The following is a 21,302-nucleotide window of genomic DNA, read 5'->3' as shown; positions in this document are numbered from 1 at the left end:
CTATACATTTAATTTAAAAATTTACCCCTCTTCCTTTCTTTAGATTACTTGGATAATACATCAATCCATTTTTGTTGTAAACCCACAATACAGAAAAACATAGGGCAAATGTAGAAATTCCTTTCTTTTGTTTTTCCTAGAGACAAACAGTTACCAGTGTGATGCTCATCCTTTTCCTATTTTTCATAAGTTGAGGTCTACTTTTCACACTTAAAGTAAAATAAACTTTCTCCAAGCTATTCCAAGCTCTGTCCAATGGCTGCTTCATATTCTATCGTTCAAAGGCTGCTTTATATTCCACTGGGTGGAGGCATCCCCTGCTTGCTGGCTGCACATCTCTAATTTGGAACCCACTGAAGGGAGCAGACCACAAAGTGGTCAGATAGAAACCTACATTGGTTATACAGATAGATAGGTTTTACATGTAACAAAAACCGATGGAGGAAAAAAAAATCATTTTCAAAACAAGGATACTGATTAACATTTAGTCAAAATGCTGTTTCTATCCTCCAATCCCCCATAGTAGAAAATTAGAAAATGTCCACCTCTTTATTTTGTTTTCAAGTTTTAGAGCCTTGGGCAAGTCACTCGTGCTCTAATTGTAATTATTTTGTTCTCTTCCTGCTCTGTAGAACGCTAAGAGTGGCTTCAGAATAGAAATAGTATGTATTTATCTTTATTGAGTTGTACGTGTTGTGAGGCTCAGAGTGGCCCCTGCATAAGTCTGTGTATGTGGAATGAAAGAATAAGTAGGGGAACAACCCAAGTGTCCATGATGGATGAATGGATAAACAAATGTGGTCCATACCTACAATGGAATGTTATTCAGCCTTAAAAAGGAAGGCCATTCTGGCACATGCCACAACATGGACGAACAAAGAGGACTTTATACTAAGTGACATAAGCCAGTCACAAAAAGAAAACTACTGTAAGATTCCACTGACTTTCGGTACCTACAATAGCCAAGTTCATTGAGACAGAAAGTGGAAAGGTGGTGTCCAGGGGCTGGGAGGAGGTGGGCATGGAAGCTTTTGAAAATTTCCAGGTTCTGCTGTCTTTCCTCTGTCCCCATTCTAGCTTGGTCGTTCTAGAGTCAAGCACTGTATCTCTTCCAAGCTCTCAAGGTCATTCTCAAGTGTGGCAGAACTGAGAACCACAGGACCAGATGACATCCAAGAGCCCTTCTGGTTCAGGAGGTCCCTGAGGAGAGGCCACCAGCATAGACTGAGCTCTGGGGCATAGCCCTGGGCTAACAGTCTCTTCACTGTTCTTGTCCCAAGTGGCAGGTCCCCTTGGAAGCAGTACAACTAAGGACTCTAATTTTGGAATGGAGGAACCATTGAAGGGAAAGAATATACTGAACTTCCAGAAATGGGTCTTAACATCTTCCCTGCCGCTTCTTCAGTCAGAGAGCCCCGCGTCCATCTCTGCTGGACACAGGAAGTCCTGCAGCCCTCCGTTTTCTCTAAACCACCCCACACACTCAAAACAGCTTTGGCTTGGCTACCATTTGATTTGATGCAACTGTGCTCTACCCAGGGGGACAAAAAAATGAATATTTGCAAGTAATTAAATCAAGGGCTCTCCTTTTTAGAGCCACACTTGGGAAGTTGAGGCCCATTTGTATGATGACGTGTATGACTGAGTACTACAGACATATCTGTACACCGTCATCCTAATTTCTTTATATATATATATATATACACACACATACACACACATACACACATATATACACACACACACACACACACACGTATATATATATATATATATATATATACACACACATATATATATGAAGGGAAAATGTTTACTTTTGATTGTAAGGATAAAAAAGAGCTTTTTGAAGACTGCCCCAAACTTCCCATTGCCTCTCACCTTGTTCTCTTATTTGTGGGATACATAGAAGGCACTGATCTCTAAAATAGAGAAAGGAAAGACAGCTAAGTTATAAACTCTTTCAAAGTTTGTTTCAACTCTAATGTTCTGTAACTCTACTTCTTCTAAAGCAGGAACCCTGTTACCTTTTTAGCCCGGGATTCCAGAACTCTTAAGGTAATGTTTCTTGAACTAGGGTCTATATACTATGAAGCATAAACATAATGTGAGTTCTCTATGAGACTCGATCAAGTTTTGGCGGTTAAATGAGAATATGCTCATGAAAGCCTCTGATCTATGGTCGGTGTCAGTACACGCTACTTTCTCTTTCCTGCCAGATCTTTTGCTGTGGAAAATTCTCTTGTTCTTCCATCTCAGAGAGATGGCTCTCTTCCACACCTTGTTCACCTCAACTCTCGTAGAAGATGCTGAGGACTGAGGTAGAACAATTTTGTGAGGAAGCTGGAGTCTGGGAACAGAACTTCCTGAGAAGCACACTGCATGAAAGAAATGGAATTAAAATCTGAACCCATAAAGTGTAAATTCCACCAAACCCTTTTCTCTGAAGGTCCCATGATGGTGCCCCATGAATTTGACTGACACCAGAGTATATAATGGAATACTTCTTTCTTTAAATATATATATATATATATAATATATATAATTATATAATATATAAATTATGTATATATATAAATAAATATATATATATATACACACATATATATATATACATATATATATATCATGTTTGGATAAAGGTCCAAAAGGCCTAAGAGATGTGCCTCTTGATTATTTTTCTGACTTGATTTCTCACCATGCTCCCATTACTTCCTTTTCACCGCTGTTATGCTGTTGGTCCCTCAGTCCCTCAAAACCAGTCAGTTCTTTCCTGCTTCAGGGCCTTTGCACTTGCAGTACCCTCAGTGTGGAGTGCAGTCCTTGTCATTGTTTGGTCTTGGCTTAAATGACCTTCAGGGAGACCTCCCTGACCAGCCTCCTTAAAATGATCAATGCTTCAGTGTTCTGCTGTCATCCCTCCCCGTTGATTTCCTGCACACTTGTAATCATCTGTACTTATTTTGTTAACCTTTTTGCTTTTTTTGTGTCCTGTCGACTCTCTAACCTGAGAGTAAGCTCCATGAGGGCAAGGACTTGTAGGGCAGGGGGTGTACTGCTCACCCATAAAAATGTGGTAGTGCTTAGACGAGATGATGTGTGTAAACTACTTGGCACTCAGTAAATGCTTCCTACGAGAGATTTTTTGGGAAGTAATTATGCTTCAAAAATATGTTTGAAATCTAATTATCCATGTTTTATTTTATTTTCCGTGTTTTATCTCATAGTCATAAAGACTGCCGAAAGATAGGGAAAGCATTCATGGATGCATTCCTTTCCAAGGACCCTTGTAGCAGTACAGAACGAGACTACCAACCGCTGCTGGAGCTGACAAATCAAACTGTACCTTGCAACAAGGTAACTGGGTCAAGTTATTCATTTTCAAATGGAGCCTGAAAGTCAGAGGGAGGAGGTCACAGGACCAGATTTTGACCAGGATGATGGATGAGGAAAAATCTGAACATTAGCATCTAGTTTGTTGATGGGGATGGATTTTTGTGGTGCTCTTGGGAGACCAGGATATCACATGAAGAAGAAAGGACACTTGGTTAAAAATCAGCAAAGTAACCCTAACATGTAACACCATCCAACCCAAACAAAAATAACCCCACCTGATATACTTCCAAAGCTCTCCCCTGACCTCTGATGATGATGATTTGCATTACAGAGTGCCTTATTGCTTACAAAGGACTCTCTCAACCTTATCCCATTAGGTCTTCACAGCCATCCTGTGGAATAAGCAGGTCGGTGTCAGCATCCCCATTTCACCAATGAAAAAACCAGGGCTTGCTGAGTGTAGGTGACCAGTGATTGCTCAAGTTTGATGTTCTGAAAGTGATTAGTTCCAATGTTAATGGCACAAGATTTGGAGCCAAAGAGGCCTGTCAAAAGTCTGTTATGGAGTGCATCTCTTCTAAAGTCAGCATTTAAGGTGAATATTTAGTGTGTCCCAACTCATTTGTGAAGCCTTTAAGCCAGATTACAGCCTCTCATCCCATCCTTAGAGCTGGATCTACTTTGAGCTCCTGCTTGGCACACCAAGGACAAGGCCCTATACAGAAAAAGTGCTCGTTAAATAAACACCAGGTGACATTGCTGAATGAGTGACTATGCCCTTTACAGAGGACTAAGCACTTATCTGCATTGTCTCATTTACTCTCCTCAGCATCCTAGGAACTCCTTACAGTGATTCCCGTTGCCATTTTACAGGTGGAGAAAGTGAGTCTTAGTGATGCTTTGGTTGCCCCAGGTGAGGCACCTAATAAGCAGTGATGCTGGGCTTCATAAAACAGTGTGATTCCAGGGTCCAGGCTTCAAACCCCACCCTCCATGGTCTTTGATTCAGAATGAATAGAGCCATGGAGCAGACGAGTATTCTGAAATTTGAGTTTTTGTACTTTACAAGAGACCCTGAAAAAACTCACCATATTGTTCTTTTCTTTTCCTTTTAATTTGTGTGTGTGTGTGTGTGTTGGTGGGGGAGCGGAGGATAGGGGAGATTTGAGAAAGAAAGCAGGGTTTATGGACCTCTTTAAGAATCAAAGAGCACTTCTCCCAAAAATGGTGTTACTGAACTCAGGTTCTGCTGCTTGCTGCTCATCAGCCAATGATTGAGGGACAAGGTTGGTGGAAAGAAAAGTAGGTTTATTCAAAATGATGGCATTCTGGGAAGATTATCTCAAAGACCACCTTCCCTCTTCTGAGACTGGCCAGAAGGTTTTATAGGAACACAGGAAGAAGCACAACAAAAGAAAGGGGGAGTTAGACAGGCGATTCCTGGGCGCTGAGGAAATGGCAGTTAGGTGATTCCTGGGCACTGATATCTGAATAAAAAGAAAAAAAATGGCTTCCCATAGTCCAGTTTGTTCCAAGATAAAGTTATCTCGGACTCTGTAGTCGGAGTGAATCTCAGCCTGGTTGCTATGAAGCAGATGTCTGAGGGCTGAAATAGTTTCTTTGGAGTCCTTGTTCTGGAAGTTAAATAGATTAACGAAGTATGCATGCGGCCATGAGAAAACAGGGTCACTAAATCCCGTTGGAGGGGAGGGAAGCAAAGAAAAGGAAAAAGAGTTTTAAATTGAATTACATTGTTAAATCAAAGTAAACTAGAGTGTTCAATCTTGAAAATACAGTGTCACCCTTACAATAACACATAGAGAAAATTGTTTTGCAGAAACCTTTAGGAATTCCATAACTTCCCAATGCCTCCTCCAGATATGTTCTGATCCTAAGTTTAGTATAAGATTTTGATTAGTAGCTGTCAGATGTTTTTTACTACAACCCAGAATAATAAGCTCATGTTACATTGTGACCTAGGACACGCACACACACACACACAGACACATGTACGTGCGTGGGCACGTACACGTGGACACACGCACACAAACACACTCTCTCACTGACACACAGAAAGCAGCGATGCACTCAGTAATACTTACCCTGACCATATGTGATTTATTCTCATAGTTTCTATGTTTGTTTTTCCTTTAAAAAGATGTGGATTTGTTTTTTTTGATTTAAGTAAATTGATCTCAGTCGTAGGTTGTGTTTATTCTTTCTTAGACCCTCTTTTGGAGCAAATCAAGTGAGCTGGCGCATCAGTACACAACTGTCCAGCAGGAGATGTTCACGCTGGAGAACACACTCCTGGGTTACATAGCCGATGGTCTCAACTGGTGTGGAGATGCGGATTCTTCTGGTGAGGATCTGGGCCATTTGGCATCATCCAGAGACTTGTGGGGTGAAAGAGCCCTGAGCTCTGCTAGGGACGCCGAAAGGGCAATGCAGAAGGAGGAGCCCAGGTACCCACCCCGATGCCACCTCTGCCCTTCAAGACAACGCACGCTGATGCAAACCTGCATTCTTTAGATGAACTCATGTTTTCATCCTTTCTTTTCTATCCCGCTTACCACTGCCTGAGTCCAGCCCATGAACACATCCTCTTTGTTGCTGAGTCTGTTGTAAGTCTTACTGCTCACTCACTCCTTCCCTCTTTAGGTCAGCCACCATCTGGATAGCACAGTGGGACAGTTTCTGCCTCTCACCTAAACTCTAAATAGCTCTCTTTTGCCTCTAGGATGAAGTCTAAATTCCTTAGTGTGGCCTGGCCTCTGCCTTTCATATGCCTCATCTTCCAGCACTCCCTTCCTTATTCCTTCTCCTTGTGCTCAGGTGGTACTAGTCTAAATCCATGACGCTGTCTCACAGCTCTTTCCCTTTGCACATGTTTTCTCTTCATGGAGCACCTTATTCTAGCTCATCTGTCTCAAGACTCCTATTCATCCTTTAAAACCAAATTCAACATCAACCTTCCCTAAGGGTGCTGCACACCACCCACAGCCCACGTTGACCTTTCTGTGACTTATTTGATTATGTTAGATCATAAGGTCTCTGAAAGCAGGGCTTCTGTCTAATTCATCTCTTTATTCCCATGATCTAATTCTCAAATATTCAAACGTTTGTGTAGTCAAGTGCAATGGATAAAGAAAATGTCACACACACACACACACACACACACATACACACACACTGGAATATCGTTCTGCCTTAAAAAAGAAAATTCTGTCATTTTCAACAACATGGATGAATCTGCAGGGCATTATACTAAGTGAAATAAGCCAGAGAAAGACAATCACTGCATGGTGTCACTTATATGAGGAATCTAAAACAAAAGTTAAACTTGTAGAAACAGTGTTGGGGGTGGAGTAAATAGGGAGAGGTTGGTAAAGGGTATAATTTTCAGTTATAATATGATCAGATCTCAGGATCTTATGTGGCATGGTGACTGTAATTGATAACACGGCATTGTATAATGGAAATTTGTTAAAAGAGTGGAACCTATATGTTCTCTCACAGACACACACACACAAACATAAACATGTGAGGTGATGAATGTGTTGATTAGTTCCTTTTGGGGAACCCTTTCCACGATGTGTGTATATATATATCAAATCATCACATTGTATACTTTAAATAGCTTACAATCATATTTGTCAATTATATGTCAAAAAAAGAATTACAAAACTGTCCTTTAAGGCAAACATCCTTTGGAGAAGCGACACAGAAACTACGTATTCGTACTCTATGCCTGTTGTACCTCACAGCCCGTCTTGATGGGGAGAGTGTAGAAAGACTCAGAGGCCAGCTGAGCTTATGGGTGTGGGGACTGAGGGAGGAGCGGGGGAAAGCTGTCAACGGGAGAGAGCTGGCAGGAAGCAGCGTTGTGCTTGGTGAGATTGGCCCCAGAGAGCCCAGGTTTTCCTGATTTTTCCTGGACACGGGGATAATGAGGGGCTTGTCCCTGTCAGACGAGCTTTTGCTGCAATTCCCAGAAGGATGACTCAAAGCTGGTGACTGTGTTCCTGTCTGGAATTTGGAGGGTAAGGTAAGGACTTGGATGGGATTCGGGGGGCACTTAGTTAAATTGGATTGAGATGTGTCCGTTTTCCATCCTCCATTTGGCTGTGATACCACTGGAAAAAGCTCCACTGTGATCTGATAGTTATGGAAGAGCAGAGCTTGATTACACACTTACTTTTCCACTTTAATTATTTTTTATAAACTATGCCTTTTAGAAATAAACTATGGCTCTTGTCCAAAGATGGGGAAACAATGCAACGACACAGTTTTTGTATTCTGGAACACCGTGTCTCAAAGGGTAAGTACTGAACGTGAAATTCCAGAATTTTGGAGACCAAACAACTTAAAAGGTCATCCAATCAGCAGTTGGTTTCGATTATTTTTTGGATCACAGATCCTTTTAGAAGCAAAAGTTTTGGAATCGTTCTCGACAAAATTATTGTAAGCACATGCCAGATTTTTCACATGTAATTTTAGGACATTTTGGATGGTCCATGGGCTCCAGTTAAAGAATACCTGCTCTTATCCATGTTTTGGCTTTGGCTGCCAGGAATATCTGTCTTGGTTTAATCCTCTGATCCAGGTATTGGCCAATATCAGATTCCTGGAACAGTCTTAACAACCTACATTTACAGACCACTTCCTTCGTGCTAGGCACTGTCCTTAGGTTTTTACAGGGATTAAAACTTTACAATCGCAAAAGAACCCTATGAAGTAGGTACCATCACACGTTAAAGATGACAGAATAGAGGTGCAGGTAAATAAGCAATCTACTAAATACACACAGGAAGTGACACATCTGGGAGTTTACCCCAAGGTGTTGGACTCCAGATGCAGAATCCAGCCTGCGAATTACTCACCATGGTTCCCCTCACACCCTCCTCTCTATTTCTGACTTTACTCTAAGCTGCCTTTGTGCATATTTCTTTTCTAATAACTTGGTTCTTTGTAAATGGACTAGGAAAAAAATATAAAGAAAAGAAGAGAAAGGAAGTGAAGGGAAGAAAAAGAGGAAGAAAGTAAAACTAGACTACTTCTAGTTCTCCAAAATTAAATGTAGACATCTGAGGAGCTCAGGCATGTGGGAACTCACGTTTAAGTGTATATTTATAGTAAGTTCTGGGCCAGGTGCCTACCTATATATCATCTCATTTAATCCTCAAAATAGGTGGTGTGAGAAGGTACAAATCTCCACATTACAGATGAGTGTCCCGTCCAGCGCAATATGGGCAGTGAAGGTGTGAGAAGGGGAGGCATGGGGTTAGGTTTTAAGAAAGAAAGAAACAGAGACTTAATGCAGTTAAATCTCAGAAGGCCAGGGGGTCTCGCAGTCACCAGAGACTGGAGCCCCGAATCGGGCCGACTGGTGGCTTTTATTGATAATCATACAAGGAAGTGGTATTATTTTTTTTTACACGGTCTGTGAGACTCATCCATCATGTCACAAAAGTGAATCAAACCAATTATCTTTATCCCCAAGCAGCCAGAGCGGAAAGTCTTATGATGACTTAGGTGAGGTATGCACCTCCCTGGGGGGCAAGTCTCTCCTGTTGTAACGGTTTCGCTGAGATAAGTGGAGAGAGCTGACCGTTATTGTCCTCATGACTTCTCACAATCAGGTGAGAGAGGAAAGCCAGAGTCAGTAAGGGCTTTTCCCAGGCAGGGGAAGGGGAGGCAAGGCTCCTTCTTGGATCTTCTAAGGCAGCTCATTGGGGGACCCCACTCGGTTCCGCCTGGCTTAGGTTGTATTTCATGTGAGATATCTTACCCGTCTTTGGCTTCAAACCATCTTTTGGGCACCAAACAGAGAGACATAAGGTGTAAAACATTGAGATAAGCGAAGTCCCAAATAGGCACAGACTTTTCTTTCCTCAAGGAAAGACATGGGGGGCAGTCGGCTCGGCTTCTGGGTGACAACAGGTGAGGAAACAAAGACTCAGAGGTTAAGCGACTTGTCCAAGTCAATGGTCTAGTAATGAGGGAGAGCCCAACCCGCGCTAAGGAGATTCAGGTAAACCCTGCGACAGACAGGGGGGTAGCCTGGGATTTGCATTAAGGAGATCGTTTACACTTGGACAGATTCTTGAACCATGCGCCTGACCCTCAGGTCCCTCCTTTGTCACATGGGGATAAAAATAATGTCTGTCCCACAGGGTCATTGCAGTGTTGAAACAGAAAGCACTATCCCCTCAACTCACTCACAACTCATTCCTTCCACAAATAGTTGTTGAGAACTTACTCTGTGCTTTGAAAAATCAGAGGCACTGTATAATTTTTCTGTTTGTTTCTTTGCTTTTTCTGAGAAAAGTTTCTATTTACTGTATGCTCTATGATATGTTTTAGGGCAATGCTATTGCTAAAATCTTTTAAAGCCAAGTCACATTTGATATGTTCTCCAGACTGTCCTTGGAGGTAGGAGCTCAGTGGTGACAGTGATCACAGGCGCTCCACCATCGTGAGCGACCCAGGGATGGCAGTCTGCGTGTTACAGGCTGAACGCTCACTCTGGGATGCATGTACACAGCCTTCTTGTATCAGACTAGACGCTTTCTTTTCCTGATAATAGAGGCAGTGTTGCTTGGGGTTTCACGTCCTCGCTTCCAAGTGATGTGACCCAATACTTACTTTGCTGGGCCTCTTGAGAATGACATGGTGTCGCAGGGTCAGTACTTGGCACCCTGTAGTTAGCATTTGTGATTGATTGATAAATTATTGGGCCTTTGTCCTCTACTCATCGCTCCCTGTAGAGAGACAAGAAGCCACACTGGATTTTCACAATTCCGCTTCAAATTGTTCAGCGCTGTTTATCACCTGCAGACTAAAGGCCAGATTTCTTGGCCAAGCCTTCATGGTCCGCCATGAACTATCTTATCTACCCAACTTCAGAATCCACTGAAATTTCCCCCCAAGCCCCTCTGTTCTCCCAAACCCCTTGCTTTTTGTGTTAACAGCTGCCTCGGCCTTTACCAGGTGAAATCCTATTCATCCTTCAAGACCTAGCTTTGTTGCCCTCTTTATGCTTTTTGTATTTCTTTCTTAATCTCATCACAGAGTGTTTGGACTTCTTGCTTTCCCTTTCCTCTCTTCCTCCTTCCACAGATTTTCACCGAACCCCCACTCTGTGCCATACACTAGCTTCGAGGCTCCAGGGCTGAGTGACAAGCAGGACGGCCTGGCTCACAGCTCTCAGACCTTTCAGAACCAGCACTAAACCCACCTGAGCTTATCACAGTGTGAGATAGTTGGGTAACATGAGAATGGACCTGAGCTAGTCCCAGTCCATGGGCCTCCTGGAGGAAACATGCAGATTGCTTTGTTTTGCTCACTTTGGTTTCCCCAGTGCCTAGCAGGGAATCCGGCTGAATGTTTGTTGCATAAGGAAATAAAGCTCTTTGCTAAATAATGTTCGTTCATTCATTCATTCATTCCTCATTTCTCTTTGTGTCTGTGCAGGCCTCAGTGTCACCTTCTGTCCCAGTTTCCCCTTTATTGGTGACCTCATTTCCCTTATCTCTGACTCATCTACCCTGCTCCCTAAATGAAATCGGCAGTGTCTACAGTACATGGCACCAAGAAAGCACTTTCATCTTCCCGCTCCAGGGATCTTCCTCTTCCTCATCGGAATTCTGATTTCTAAATGTCCAATTTAGTAACAATGACATTGAACTTCATTGTTTAAACACAGATTGAAGCGACTGCTTCCAGAACTCTCATGTGAAACGTAATCCCTCCAATAGTTTGGGATGAATATTACCTAGACCTGGCATTCCTGAGCTAGAACCATACAGGCTAACGCTGAGAGCTGGTAGGGTTGGAAAGGCTGGGGTGTAGCGATTAAGTTTGCATGCTGAGGAATTGTGGGCTTTTTTTTTTTTAAGTTTGCAGAAAATGCCTGCGGTGTGGTCCAGGTGGTGCTCAATGGGTCCATCAGTAATACCTTTAATAAAAACAGGTACTTCTTTCTTTACATTCTACTTGCAAGGGTTCGCATAGCCTCCTATTAGATACTTCATCTATAGAAATATATACTTTTCATGTTTAAAGTCAGTACTGAAGTTTTGGGCTGAAAAGGTAAAATTTTTGTATTCTGTGGAGAGGTTTGACTTTCTAAGTTAACGCCTTAGTCTGGTGTCTCTGTTGTGTAAAATCCTTAAAGGTGATAACAGTCCTTGCACTGTGTCCAGCTCCCCTCTTGACTTTTCAAAGCCCGGTGTGATTTTCTCAGCTCTGTCTCCCAGTACACTCCACCTGCCCGTTTCCTGCCTTTGTTCACACTGTTGCCCCATCGGACCTGCCTCCTCCCTCCGCTGCTTATCTACATCCTGCCGTCTTCCAAGGTCTGTCCTTCCTCCTCTGTCCTCCATGCTCCTGTGAGTCCCAACTCAGCAGTGAGACCACCACTGGGGACATCAGGAACTGTGCTGTGTGCTCTTGACTTTCGTCATCTCGTTGCAGGCATTGTCAGCAACTTAGTGTCGTGGTTAAAAGTGGGATTTTAGGGGTCGTTACATATTATGTATAACACCTGACAATTAAATTCACAAACTCATCCTACAAAAAGTGCCACAATCCTCATTGCTGAATATCACTATGGTCACCTTTGAAGTACTCCCCTTAGGAAGCTATGCACTGATGCCAGTGCTTAGTCCACTTTCAAAGTATTTTTGGAACTCTTTTTCTGGAATGGCCATCAGAGCTGTTGTGCTATTACCCTTGAAGTTCTAAATGTCATCAAAATGTCTTCTTTTCAATATTTCCTCTATCTTTGGGTAAAGAAAGAAGTCACTAGGGCCAGATCTGGTGAGTGAGGAGGCAGTTCCAATACAGTTATTTGTTTACTGTCTAAAAACTCCCTCACAGACAGTGTCATGTGAGCTGGTGCATTGTCGTGATGCAAGAGCCATGAATTGTTGGAGAAAGTTCAGGTCGTCTGACTCTTTCATGCAGCCTTTTCAACACTTCCACATAGTAAACTTGGTTAACAGTTTGTTCAGTTGGTAAAAATTCATAATGAATAATCCCTCTGATATCAAAAAAGTTTAGCAACACTGTTGCAAGTAGTTCGTGAACTTTGTTGTCAGAGCTCATCTTAGTCTCTCATTTAATCCACACTGCTGAATCTGGCCACACTAATGCCTTCCTTCTCTCACTGCCTTCTATATTTACAGCTTTTACTACATGGATTACCATTTCAGTTTTTTGTTCTTTGGGTTTTCCCTGCATAAGCCTGGATTGAGAGAAGCGAGCGTATAGTAATGTGCCTTGGACACTCTAGGTGCTCCAAATTAAATTTCCTTCTCTCCTTTTGGAATATTTAGTTCTATGACGAAGCATTTTTCATTTTGTCTTCTACTGACCTCAACCTTGTGGCCTTTGCGTAAGAGTACTAATATCCAGAATTGTATAATCTGATACTAGGGATCTAATTATTTGCAGTAAGAGTGGCAGCTGTCAGAGCAATGGGGAAGAGTTTAGAACATCAGGGTCTTTCCGAGCTGTGTCCCAACTTGCCTGAGAGTGTGGATCACCTGGGCATTGCTCAGCTGCACGTTCTGGTTCAGCAGGTGGACATGGCCTGAGCACTGCTAACAGCTCCCAGGTGATGTCATTATGTTGGTGGAAGGCCCGATCTTGGAATAGCAAGTCCTTAAAAAATGAAGGTAAATGCACAGATTAAGAATCTTATTTTGAGAATCTTAGGTATCAATGGTCACACTGAAAGAGTAAAGGTGTCTGTTTCTAATGCAAATCATGGGTCAGGTCAGAAGGGTAGGTTCTAAGCAATGGCACCCCACCTGCTGGCTTTTCACAGCAGCTCTGGGTGCCTGAATGATTTAGTTTGTGGTTGACAATATTCTTTGTCTCTTCTATCTTAGCACTTTTGGACGTGTGGAAATCTATAATTTGCGACCAGAGAAGGTTCCTACACTGCAAGCCTGGGTGATGCATGACATTGGAGATCGCAGGTATATGTTACTACTTTGTACCCATATATTCTCAGGGTTACTTTGTCCACCCAAGAGTCTACAGTCACAAGAAAGCTTTGAGGAAAGAAAGACCGGCTCAGGCAATGAATGGGGCCTCACTCTGCATTCAGCCCATCCCAACAACCTCCCAATTTTATCATCACAATGGGTGTCTCCCTAGTTTACACCTTCGGCTCCCCTGCTGACCCGTGAACTCTTAGTGGAGACTCTGCTTCACCTCTTTATCTCAAGGCTTTGCACACCTGCTACCTAGAAGAAACTAAGAGACTCAAGCAATGTTTGCGCCATCTTCTTATTTTAACACGTTCTTCTTTCTTTCCCAGTGTCGCATGCTCAAGTTCCTCCATCAATGATCTGAAATTGATTTTAAGCAACAGGAATATTAAATTTACCTGCCACGATAACTACAGGTAATTGGCTTCTTCTTGAGGAAGAAATGGCCGTCTTGCTATGTATAGGCGTTTTCCCTTGGGCCTTGATGGTGGGCTGGGATGGTGACCTCTGGTGATCTCTGTGTCTTCCCCCAGCTTAACCAGAGGTTCCTAGCCTTCTGAAGAAAATACAGATGTCCTTATTATTCCATGAAGAAGCATTTTTCCTTTTCCCTTCTTCTGACCTCAACCTCATGGCCTTTTGGGTGAAAGTGCTAACATTCCAGAATTTTATAATCTGAAATTAGGGATCTAATTACTTGCAATAGAATTGGCAGCTATCAGAGATTAATGGTGAAGAGTTTAGGACAGAAGTTAAAGGAGAACATCAGCGTCTTTCTGAGCAATGTTCCAACATGCCTGGGGGTGTGGATCACTTGGGCATTGCTCAACTGCACGTTCTGGATTTAGCCCGTGGTGGTGGTTGCTGCTTCTCTGCTGTTTCTTGATCATCAACTGACAATCATAGTCCATATCTGTGCCATGTTAGAGCCAGACATTCATTTTCACCTCCACCTATTATCATCAGACATCCCTTCTCAGTATTTATTTTTATGGCTTTACACGGGAAATGAAACTAAACTGGGCCCCACTTTAAGTCATTCACTCCTGGACTTGACCTTTCTCTATGTTGCTGCTGTAGGAGAGAAGCTTGTGTGGATGCTTAGTGGTCCACACATGCTTTTGTTGCTAATGAAGCATCTTCTTTCACTGATGTCTTGAACCACAGATATACTGTACTGCCTCTAAGTATCATTTTTTGTTTTCTTCTCATAGGCCTATAAAGTTTCTTCAGTGTGTGAAAAATCCCGAGCATTCATCGTGCAGATCTTTAATATGAGCCAATATAAAAGTTTCAGAGCTTGGAGCCCTTCTGATATACATCACTGTGCCTGACTCAGGAGACACGCTGGTGGAAAGCCTACATCCTGACATCCTTCTCCTCTGTCATCATGTCAACACTGGAGATGGAATTCTTTCCCCCCAAAGTCTTAAAATAACTTATGTTATTTACATAGTTGTTATTTTCAACTCCTAATATTTAAGAAAAAATTACTACATAAAATTAAAGAGAAAATTTTATATTAAATTATTTCATTTTAATTTTCATGTGATGCTTTTATCTAGTTTATATGTTGGTAACATTCTTTCGAAGAATGACCACACCAAAATCTCTTGTTTAACAGGCAAGAAAGGTAAAGAAAGGTAGATGTCCAAACTTTTCAGAAAACATTACATTTGCAAATGAATGACATTGTCTCAGGATATATTTTTGAACCTTTCCTACAGATAAACAATAATGCCATGGTTATGGGTCATGTTGGGGAAAATATTCTGTAGGATACAAACTACCCATATAATGGATACTTTACCTCTAAGAACCTTTCTAACAACTCTATGATGTTGATATTTTTATCTCTCATTTGTTAGATGAGAAAGTGGAAGTTCAGAGAGGTTATATAATTCGCCTAAGGTCATACATTTAGTTCAAGGTAGAGGCTGAATTTGAACTCAGCTCTGTCTGACTCCAAAGTATATGTGCTCTCTCTGTCTAGGCCTGTAATACCAAACTGTCAGTGCCTTGTTTTTGCTTACAATAAATGCATGTTGGATTAAATTGAATACAATAGAATTTGGAATGTGATTTTTTTGATGGCTTCAAAACAAGATACATCTGTTTCCTCCTCTTTCTCTTCCTTCTATTCCTCATGTTCAGTGTCTTGCATATGTAATAGGCAGTTAAAATATGTAGTTGTTCCTGATACTGACAGTTCAGTTTGTTCATTTCTCCTTTTTTTCTTGGTCATTCCTGCTCAAGGTTTACCACTTTTGTTACTCTCTCAAAGAACTATCCTTTAGTTTTGTTGATTTTCTCTCTTTACTTTTATTTTTTTGTTCTTCTTTTTATTATTAGAGATATGGAAATGCCTTATAATTTATTTGGATTTTTAAATTCAGCTTCTTGAAATGGAAGCTCAGATCACTGGTTTTTCAGCCCATTTCCTTTTCTTATAAATATATTTTAGTACTATAAATTTTCTTCCAAGTGCTTCCTTTTTTTTTTTTTTTTTTCATTCTTTCTTTTTGCTTTTCATTAAATTTTATTGGGGTGACAATTGTTAACAAAGTTACATGGATTTCAGGTGTACAATTCTGTCATACATCATCTATATATCACATTGTGTGTTCACTACCCAGAGTCAGTTCTCTTTCCATCACCGTATGTTTGATCCCCTTTACCCTCATCTGCCAACACCCTCCCCCCTTACCTTCTGATAACCACTAAACTATTGTCTGTGTCTATGAGTTTTTGTTTCTTCTTTTGTTTGTCTTGTTGTTTTGTTGTTTTCAGTTTTATATACCACATATCAGTGTAATCACGTGGTTCTCAACTTTTTCTGTCTGACTTATTTCGCTTAGCATTATAATCTCAAGATCTACCCATGTTGTCACAAATGGTACTATTTAATCTTTTCTTATGGCAGAATAGTATTCCATTGTGTATATATACCACAACTTCTTTACCCATTCATCTATCGAAGGATACTTTGGTTATTTCCATGTCTTGGCCACCGTAAATAAACCTGCAATGCACATTAGAGCTGATATGTTTCTATGGATAAATGTTTTCAGTTTTTTTGGGTAGATACCCAGGAGAGGGATTGCTGGCTCATATGGTAATTCTTTTCTTAATTTTCTGAGGAACCTCCCCACTGCTTTCCTTAGCAGCTGCACCAATCTATGTTCCCACCAACAGTGTATGAGGGTTCCTTTTTCTCCACAGTCTCTCCAACACTTGTTACTATTTGTCTTGTTGGTAATAGGCATTCTAACTGGTGTGAGGTGATATCTCATTGTGGTTTTTATTTGCATTTCTCTGATGATTAGTGATGTTGAGCATTTTTTCATATGTCTATTGGCCATTTGTATGTCCTCTTTGGAGAAATGTCTCTTCAGTTTCTCTGCCCATTTTTTATTTGAATTGTGTTTTTTTGTTGTTGTTGTTGTTGAGTTGTATAATTTCCTTGTATATTTTGGATATTAGTCCCTTATCCGGCACTGTTTGCAGAAATTTTCTCCCATTTGGTTGTCTCTTTATTTTGTCGATGGTTTCTTTTGCTGTGCAGAAGCTTTTAAGTTTGATATAGTCCCATTCATTTATTTTAGCATTTACGTCCCTTGCCTTTGGAGTCAAATTCATAAAATGCTCTTTGAACCCAAGGTCCATAATTTTAGTACCTATGTTTTCTTCTATGCAGTTTATTGTTTCAGGTCTTATGTTTAGATCTTTGATCCATTTTGAGTTAACTTTGGTACACGATGACAGATAGCAGTCTAGTTTCGTTCTTTTGCACGTGGCTTTCCAATTCTCCCAGCACCATTTATTGAAGAGGCTGTCTTTTCTCCATTGTATGTTTTGGACTCCTTCGTCAAAAATTACCTGTCCATATTTATGTGGGTTTATTTCTGGGTTCTCAGTTCTGTTCCATTGGTCTGTGTGTCTGTTTTTCCTGCCAATACCAAAACCATACTGTTTTGATTATTGTTGCCCTGTAGTGCAAGCTGAAGTCAGGGAGTGTGATACCTCCAGCAATCGTTCTTTTTTCTTAAAATTGCTTTGGCTATTTGGGGTTTTTTGTGGTTCCATACAAATCTGATGATTTTTTTGTTGTATTTCTTTAAGAAATGCCATTGGGATTTTGATGGGGATTGCATTAAATCTGTATATTGCTTTGGGTAACATGGCCATTTTAACTATGTTGATTCTTCCAATCCATGAACATAGAATGTCTCTCCATTTCTTTGTGTCTTATAGTTTTCATTATATAGAACTTTCACATATCTGGTTAAGTTTATTCCTAGATATTTTATTCTTTTTCTTACAATTGCAAAGGGAATTTTTAAAAATTTCTTTTTCTGAGATTTCATTGTTAGTATATAGGAATGCAATGGACTTTTGTACGTTAATTTTGTAGCCAGCAACTTACTATATTTGTTTATTGTTTCTAATAGCTTTTTGGTGGTGTCTTTAGGGTTTTCTATATATAGCAACATGTCATCTGCAAAAAGTGACAATTTAACTTCTTCATTTCCAATTTGGATGCCTTTTATTTCTTTCTCTTGCCTGATTGCTCTGGCTAGGACTTCCAATATTATGTTGAAAAGCAGAGGTGATAGGGCACAGCCCTGTCGTGTTCCTGAATGTAGAGCAAAGGGCTTCAGTTTTTCACCATTAATTGTAATATTAGTTGAGGGTTTGTCATATATGGCCTTTATTATGTTAAGGTATTTTCCTTCTATACCTATTTTATTAAGTGTTTTAATCATAAATGGATGTTGTATCTTGTCAAGTGCTTTCTCTTCATCAATTGATATAATCATATGATTTTTGTCCTTTATTTTGTTTTTGTGGTGTATCACATTGATCGATTTGCATATGTTGAACCATCCTTGTGCCCCTGGGATGAACCTTACTTGGTCGTGATGTATAATCTTCTTAATGCATTGTTGCAGTCGATTTGCTAGAATTTTGTTTAGGATTTTTGCATCTGTATTTATCAGAGATACTGGTCTGTAATTTTCTTTTTTTGTGTTATCTTTACCAGGTTTTGGTATCAGAGTAATGTTGGCCTCATAAAATGAGTTAGGGAGTATTGTCTCTTCTTCAATTTTTTGGAAGAGTTTGAGTAGGACAGGTATTAGATCCTCTTTGAGTGTTTGGTAGAATTCACTAGTGAAGCCATCTTGTCCCAGACTTTTGCTTTTGAGAAGGTTTTGAACGACTCATTCAATTTCCTTACTGTTGATTGGTCTATTTAGATTTTCCAGTTCTTCATAATTCAGCCTAGGAAGGTTATATGTTTCTAAGAACTTGTCCATTTCTTCTAGGTTATTGAATTTGGTGGCATATAATCCTTCATAGTATTCTTGGATGATCCTTTGTATTTCTGTGGCATCCATGATAACTTCTCTTTCATTTCTGATTTTGTTTATTTGTGTCTTTTCTCTTTTTATCTTAGCGAGTCTAGCCAAGGGTTTGCCAATTTTATTAATCTTTTTAAAGAAAGAGCTATTTTTAGCATTAATTTTTTCTATTGTCTTTTTGTTCTCGATTTCATTTAGCTCTGTTCTGATTTTATTATTTCCTTCCTTCTGCTGACTTTGGATTTCATTTGTTCTTTTTCTAGTTCTTTAAGGTCTAATGTGAGGTTATTTATCTGGGATTTTTCTTGTTTCTTGCGATAGGCCTATAATGATTTAAATTTCCCTCTTAAAACTGCTTTCGCTGCATCCCAAAAATTTTGGTAGGATGTATTTTCATTCTCACTTGTTTCTATGTATCTTTTGATCTCTCTTCTTATTTCTTCTTTGACCCAGTCATTCTTTAAAAGTATGTTGTTTAATCTCCACATATTTGTGGTTTTTCCTGCTTTCTTTTTGCAGTTGATATCCAATTTCAAAGCCTTGTGATCAGAGAATGTGCTTGGTATCATTTCAATCTTCTTAAATTTGCCAAGGCTAGTTTTTGTCCCAATAGGTCTATCCTTGAGAATGTTCCATGTGTACTAAAAAAGAATGTATAGTCTGATGTTCTCAGATGAAGTGCTCTATAGATGTCAATTATGTCCATTTCATCTAATGTGTCATTTAGGACTGATATTTCTTTATTTATTTTTTGTTTGGATGATCTATCCATAGCTATCAATGACGTATTTAGGTCCCCTACTATAATTGTGCTTTGGTCAATTTCTCCCTTTAATTCTGTTAGTAGTTGCTTGGCATATTTTGGTGCTCCCTGATTGGGGGCATAAATATTGATGACTGTTAGGTCTTCTTGTTGTATAGTCCCCTTTATCATTATGAAATGCCCATCTTTGTCGCTTGTTACCTGTTCAATCCTGAAGTCTGTTTCATCTGATATCAGTATGGCTACAACTGCTTTTCTCTGGATACCATTTGCTTGGAGTGTCAATTTCCACCATTTCACTTTGAGTCTATATTTGTCCTTGTAGCTGAGATGTGTCTCTTGAAGGCAGCATATGGTTGGGTTTAGTTTTTTGATCCAATCTGCTATTCTGGGTCTTTTTATTGGTGAGTTCAGTCCATTTACATTTAGAGTGATTATTGATATATGAGGATTTCCTATCATTCTATCTTTGGTTTTCTGGTAGGACTGTGTCTCCATTGTTTCTTTGCCGTTTTGTTGCTGTCTATTATTTCAGTGTGGTGGTATTCTATGACTTTTCCCTCTGATTCTTCTTTTTTTATGTTATGTATTTCAGTTCTGGATTTTTTTTGAGTGGTTACCATTAAGTTTATGTAAAAGAGAGTTTCATATTTAGAGTATTCCATTTTCTTCAGCATGCTTACTTCTTCCATTCCTTTATTCCAGTTCAGGCCTTTACTCTTCCCCCTTTTGTGTTTTTGTTGTCACAAATTATCTCTACTTATGCTGGTCGAATAGTCTCCTGCAGTATTTCTTGTAGTGCAGGTTGTGTGTTAGAAAATTCCCTCACCTTCTGTGTGTCTGGACAGGTCTTTATTCCTCCTTCATATCTAAAGGATATCTTTGCTGGATATATTATTGTTGGATCATAATTTCTGTCTTTCAATAGTTTGAATATTTGAGTCCACTCCCTCCTAGCTTGTAAAGTTTCTGCTGAAAAATCTGATGATAACCTAATGGGCTTTCCTTTGTAGGTTACTGTCTTCTTTTCCCTGGCTGTCTTGAGGATTCTTTCTTTATTGTTAATTTTTGATAGCTTCAATACAATGTGCCTTGGAGGAGGCCTATTGGGGTTGAGGTAACTAGGTGTTCTATTTGCTTCTTGGATTTGAGGATCCAGTTCTTTCCACAAGTTTGGGAAGTTCTCATCGATTATTTGTTTGAATATAATCTCTGTTCCCTTCTCCCTTATCTCTCCTTCTGGTATGCCCATTATTCTTACATTGCTCTTTCTGATGGAGTCAGAAAGTTCTTACAGAGTTCTTTCATTTCTTTTAACTCTTAAGTCTCTCTTCTTCCATCTGTGTCATTTCCAGATGTCTATCTTCAATGTCACTGATTCTTTCCTCCATCTGGTCAGTTCTATTACCTAAGCTGGCTATTTTATTCTTCATTTCTTTTATTGAATTATTAATCTCCAGAAATTCTATTTCGTTCTTTCCTAAAATTCAATCTCTTTGGTAAAATGTTCATTTTGTTCTTTGATTGTGTTTCTGAGTTCATTAAACTTCCTGTCTGTGTTTTCTTGCACCTCGTTGATTTTTTTCAGAACTGCAATCTTGAATTCTCTGTCATTTAAGTCACATATTGCCATGTCTTTAAGTTCATTTTCTGGAGACTTTTCATTTTCTTTCTGAGCTGCCTTGTTACCTTGGTTATTCATGGCAATTAGTGAATTATTATTTGCCTTCCTAGGCATCTACAGGAGTGGGTTTTGCAACAGGTTGGTATGAAGATGACCTTCCTTTGCTTTCCAGTAGGTGTTGGTAGAGTGATTTATTTTCTTTCCAACTGCAG

General features: G+C 40.0%; 1 protein-coding gene across 1 annotated transcript; it reads left to right on the top strand.

Annotated features, from left to right (window-relative positions):
- Positions 1-2,039: 2,039 nt before the first annotated feature.
- LOC117021923 (ADP-ribosyl cyclase/cyclic ADP-ribose hydrolase 1) lies at positions 2,040-15,348 on the top strand. Its single transcript, XM_033105314.1, has 8 exons — positions 2,040-2,058; positions 3,228-3,357; positions 5,563-5,698; positions 7,575-7,657; positions 11,238-11,311; positions 13,236-13,325; positions 13,670-13,756; positions 14,555-15,348. The coding sequence occupies exons 2-8, from the start codon at positions 3,262-3,264 to the stop codon at positions 14,616-14,618; spliced, it is 630 nt and encodes a 209-aa protein (XP_032961205.1). The 5' UTR covers positions 2,040-2,058; positions 3,228-3,261; the 3' UTR covers positions 14,619-15,348.
- Positions 15,349-21,302: the final 5,954 nt, after the last annotated feature.

This window comes from Rhinolophus ferrumequinum, chromosome 5 (assembly GCF_004115265.2).
Source record: "Rhinolophus ferrumequinum isolate MPI-CBG mRhiFer1 chromosome 5, mRhiFer1_v1.p, whole genome shotgun sequence".
NCBI lineage: Eukaryota > Metazoa > Chordata > Mammalia > Chiroptera > Rhinolophidae > Rhinolophus > Rhinolophus ferrumequinum.
The sequence above is the reverse complement of the archived record's forward strand: the minus strand, read 5'-3'. Positions and strand labels throughout refer to the sequence as shown.

Excerpts from the sequence above, each read along its gene's own strand:
- LOC117021923 (XM_033105314.1), top strand. The coding sequence starts at position 3,262 with ATGGATGCATTCCTTTCCAAGGACCCTTGTAGCAGTACAGAACGAGAC. Across the intron at positions 3,358-5,562 it reads AAACTGTACCTTGCAACAAG|ACCCTCTTTTGGAGCAAATC; the intron begins GTAACTGGGTCA and ends ATTCTTTCTTAG. Across the intron at positions 13,326-13,669 it reads CATGACATTGGAGATCGCAG|TGTCGCATGCTCAAGTTCCT; the intron begins GTATATGTTACT and ends TTTCTTTCCCAG.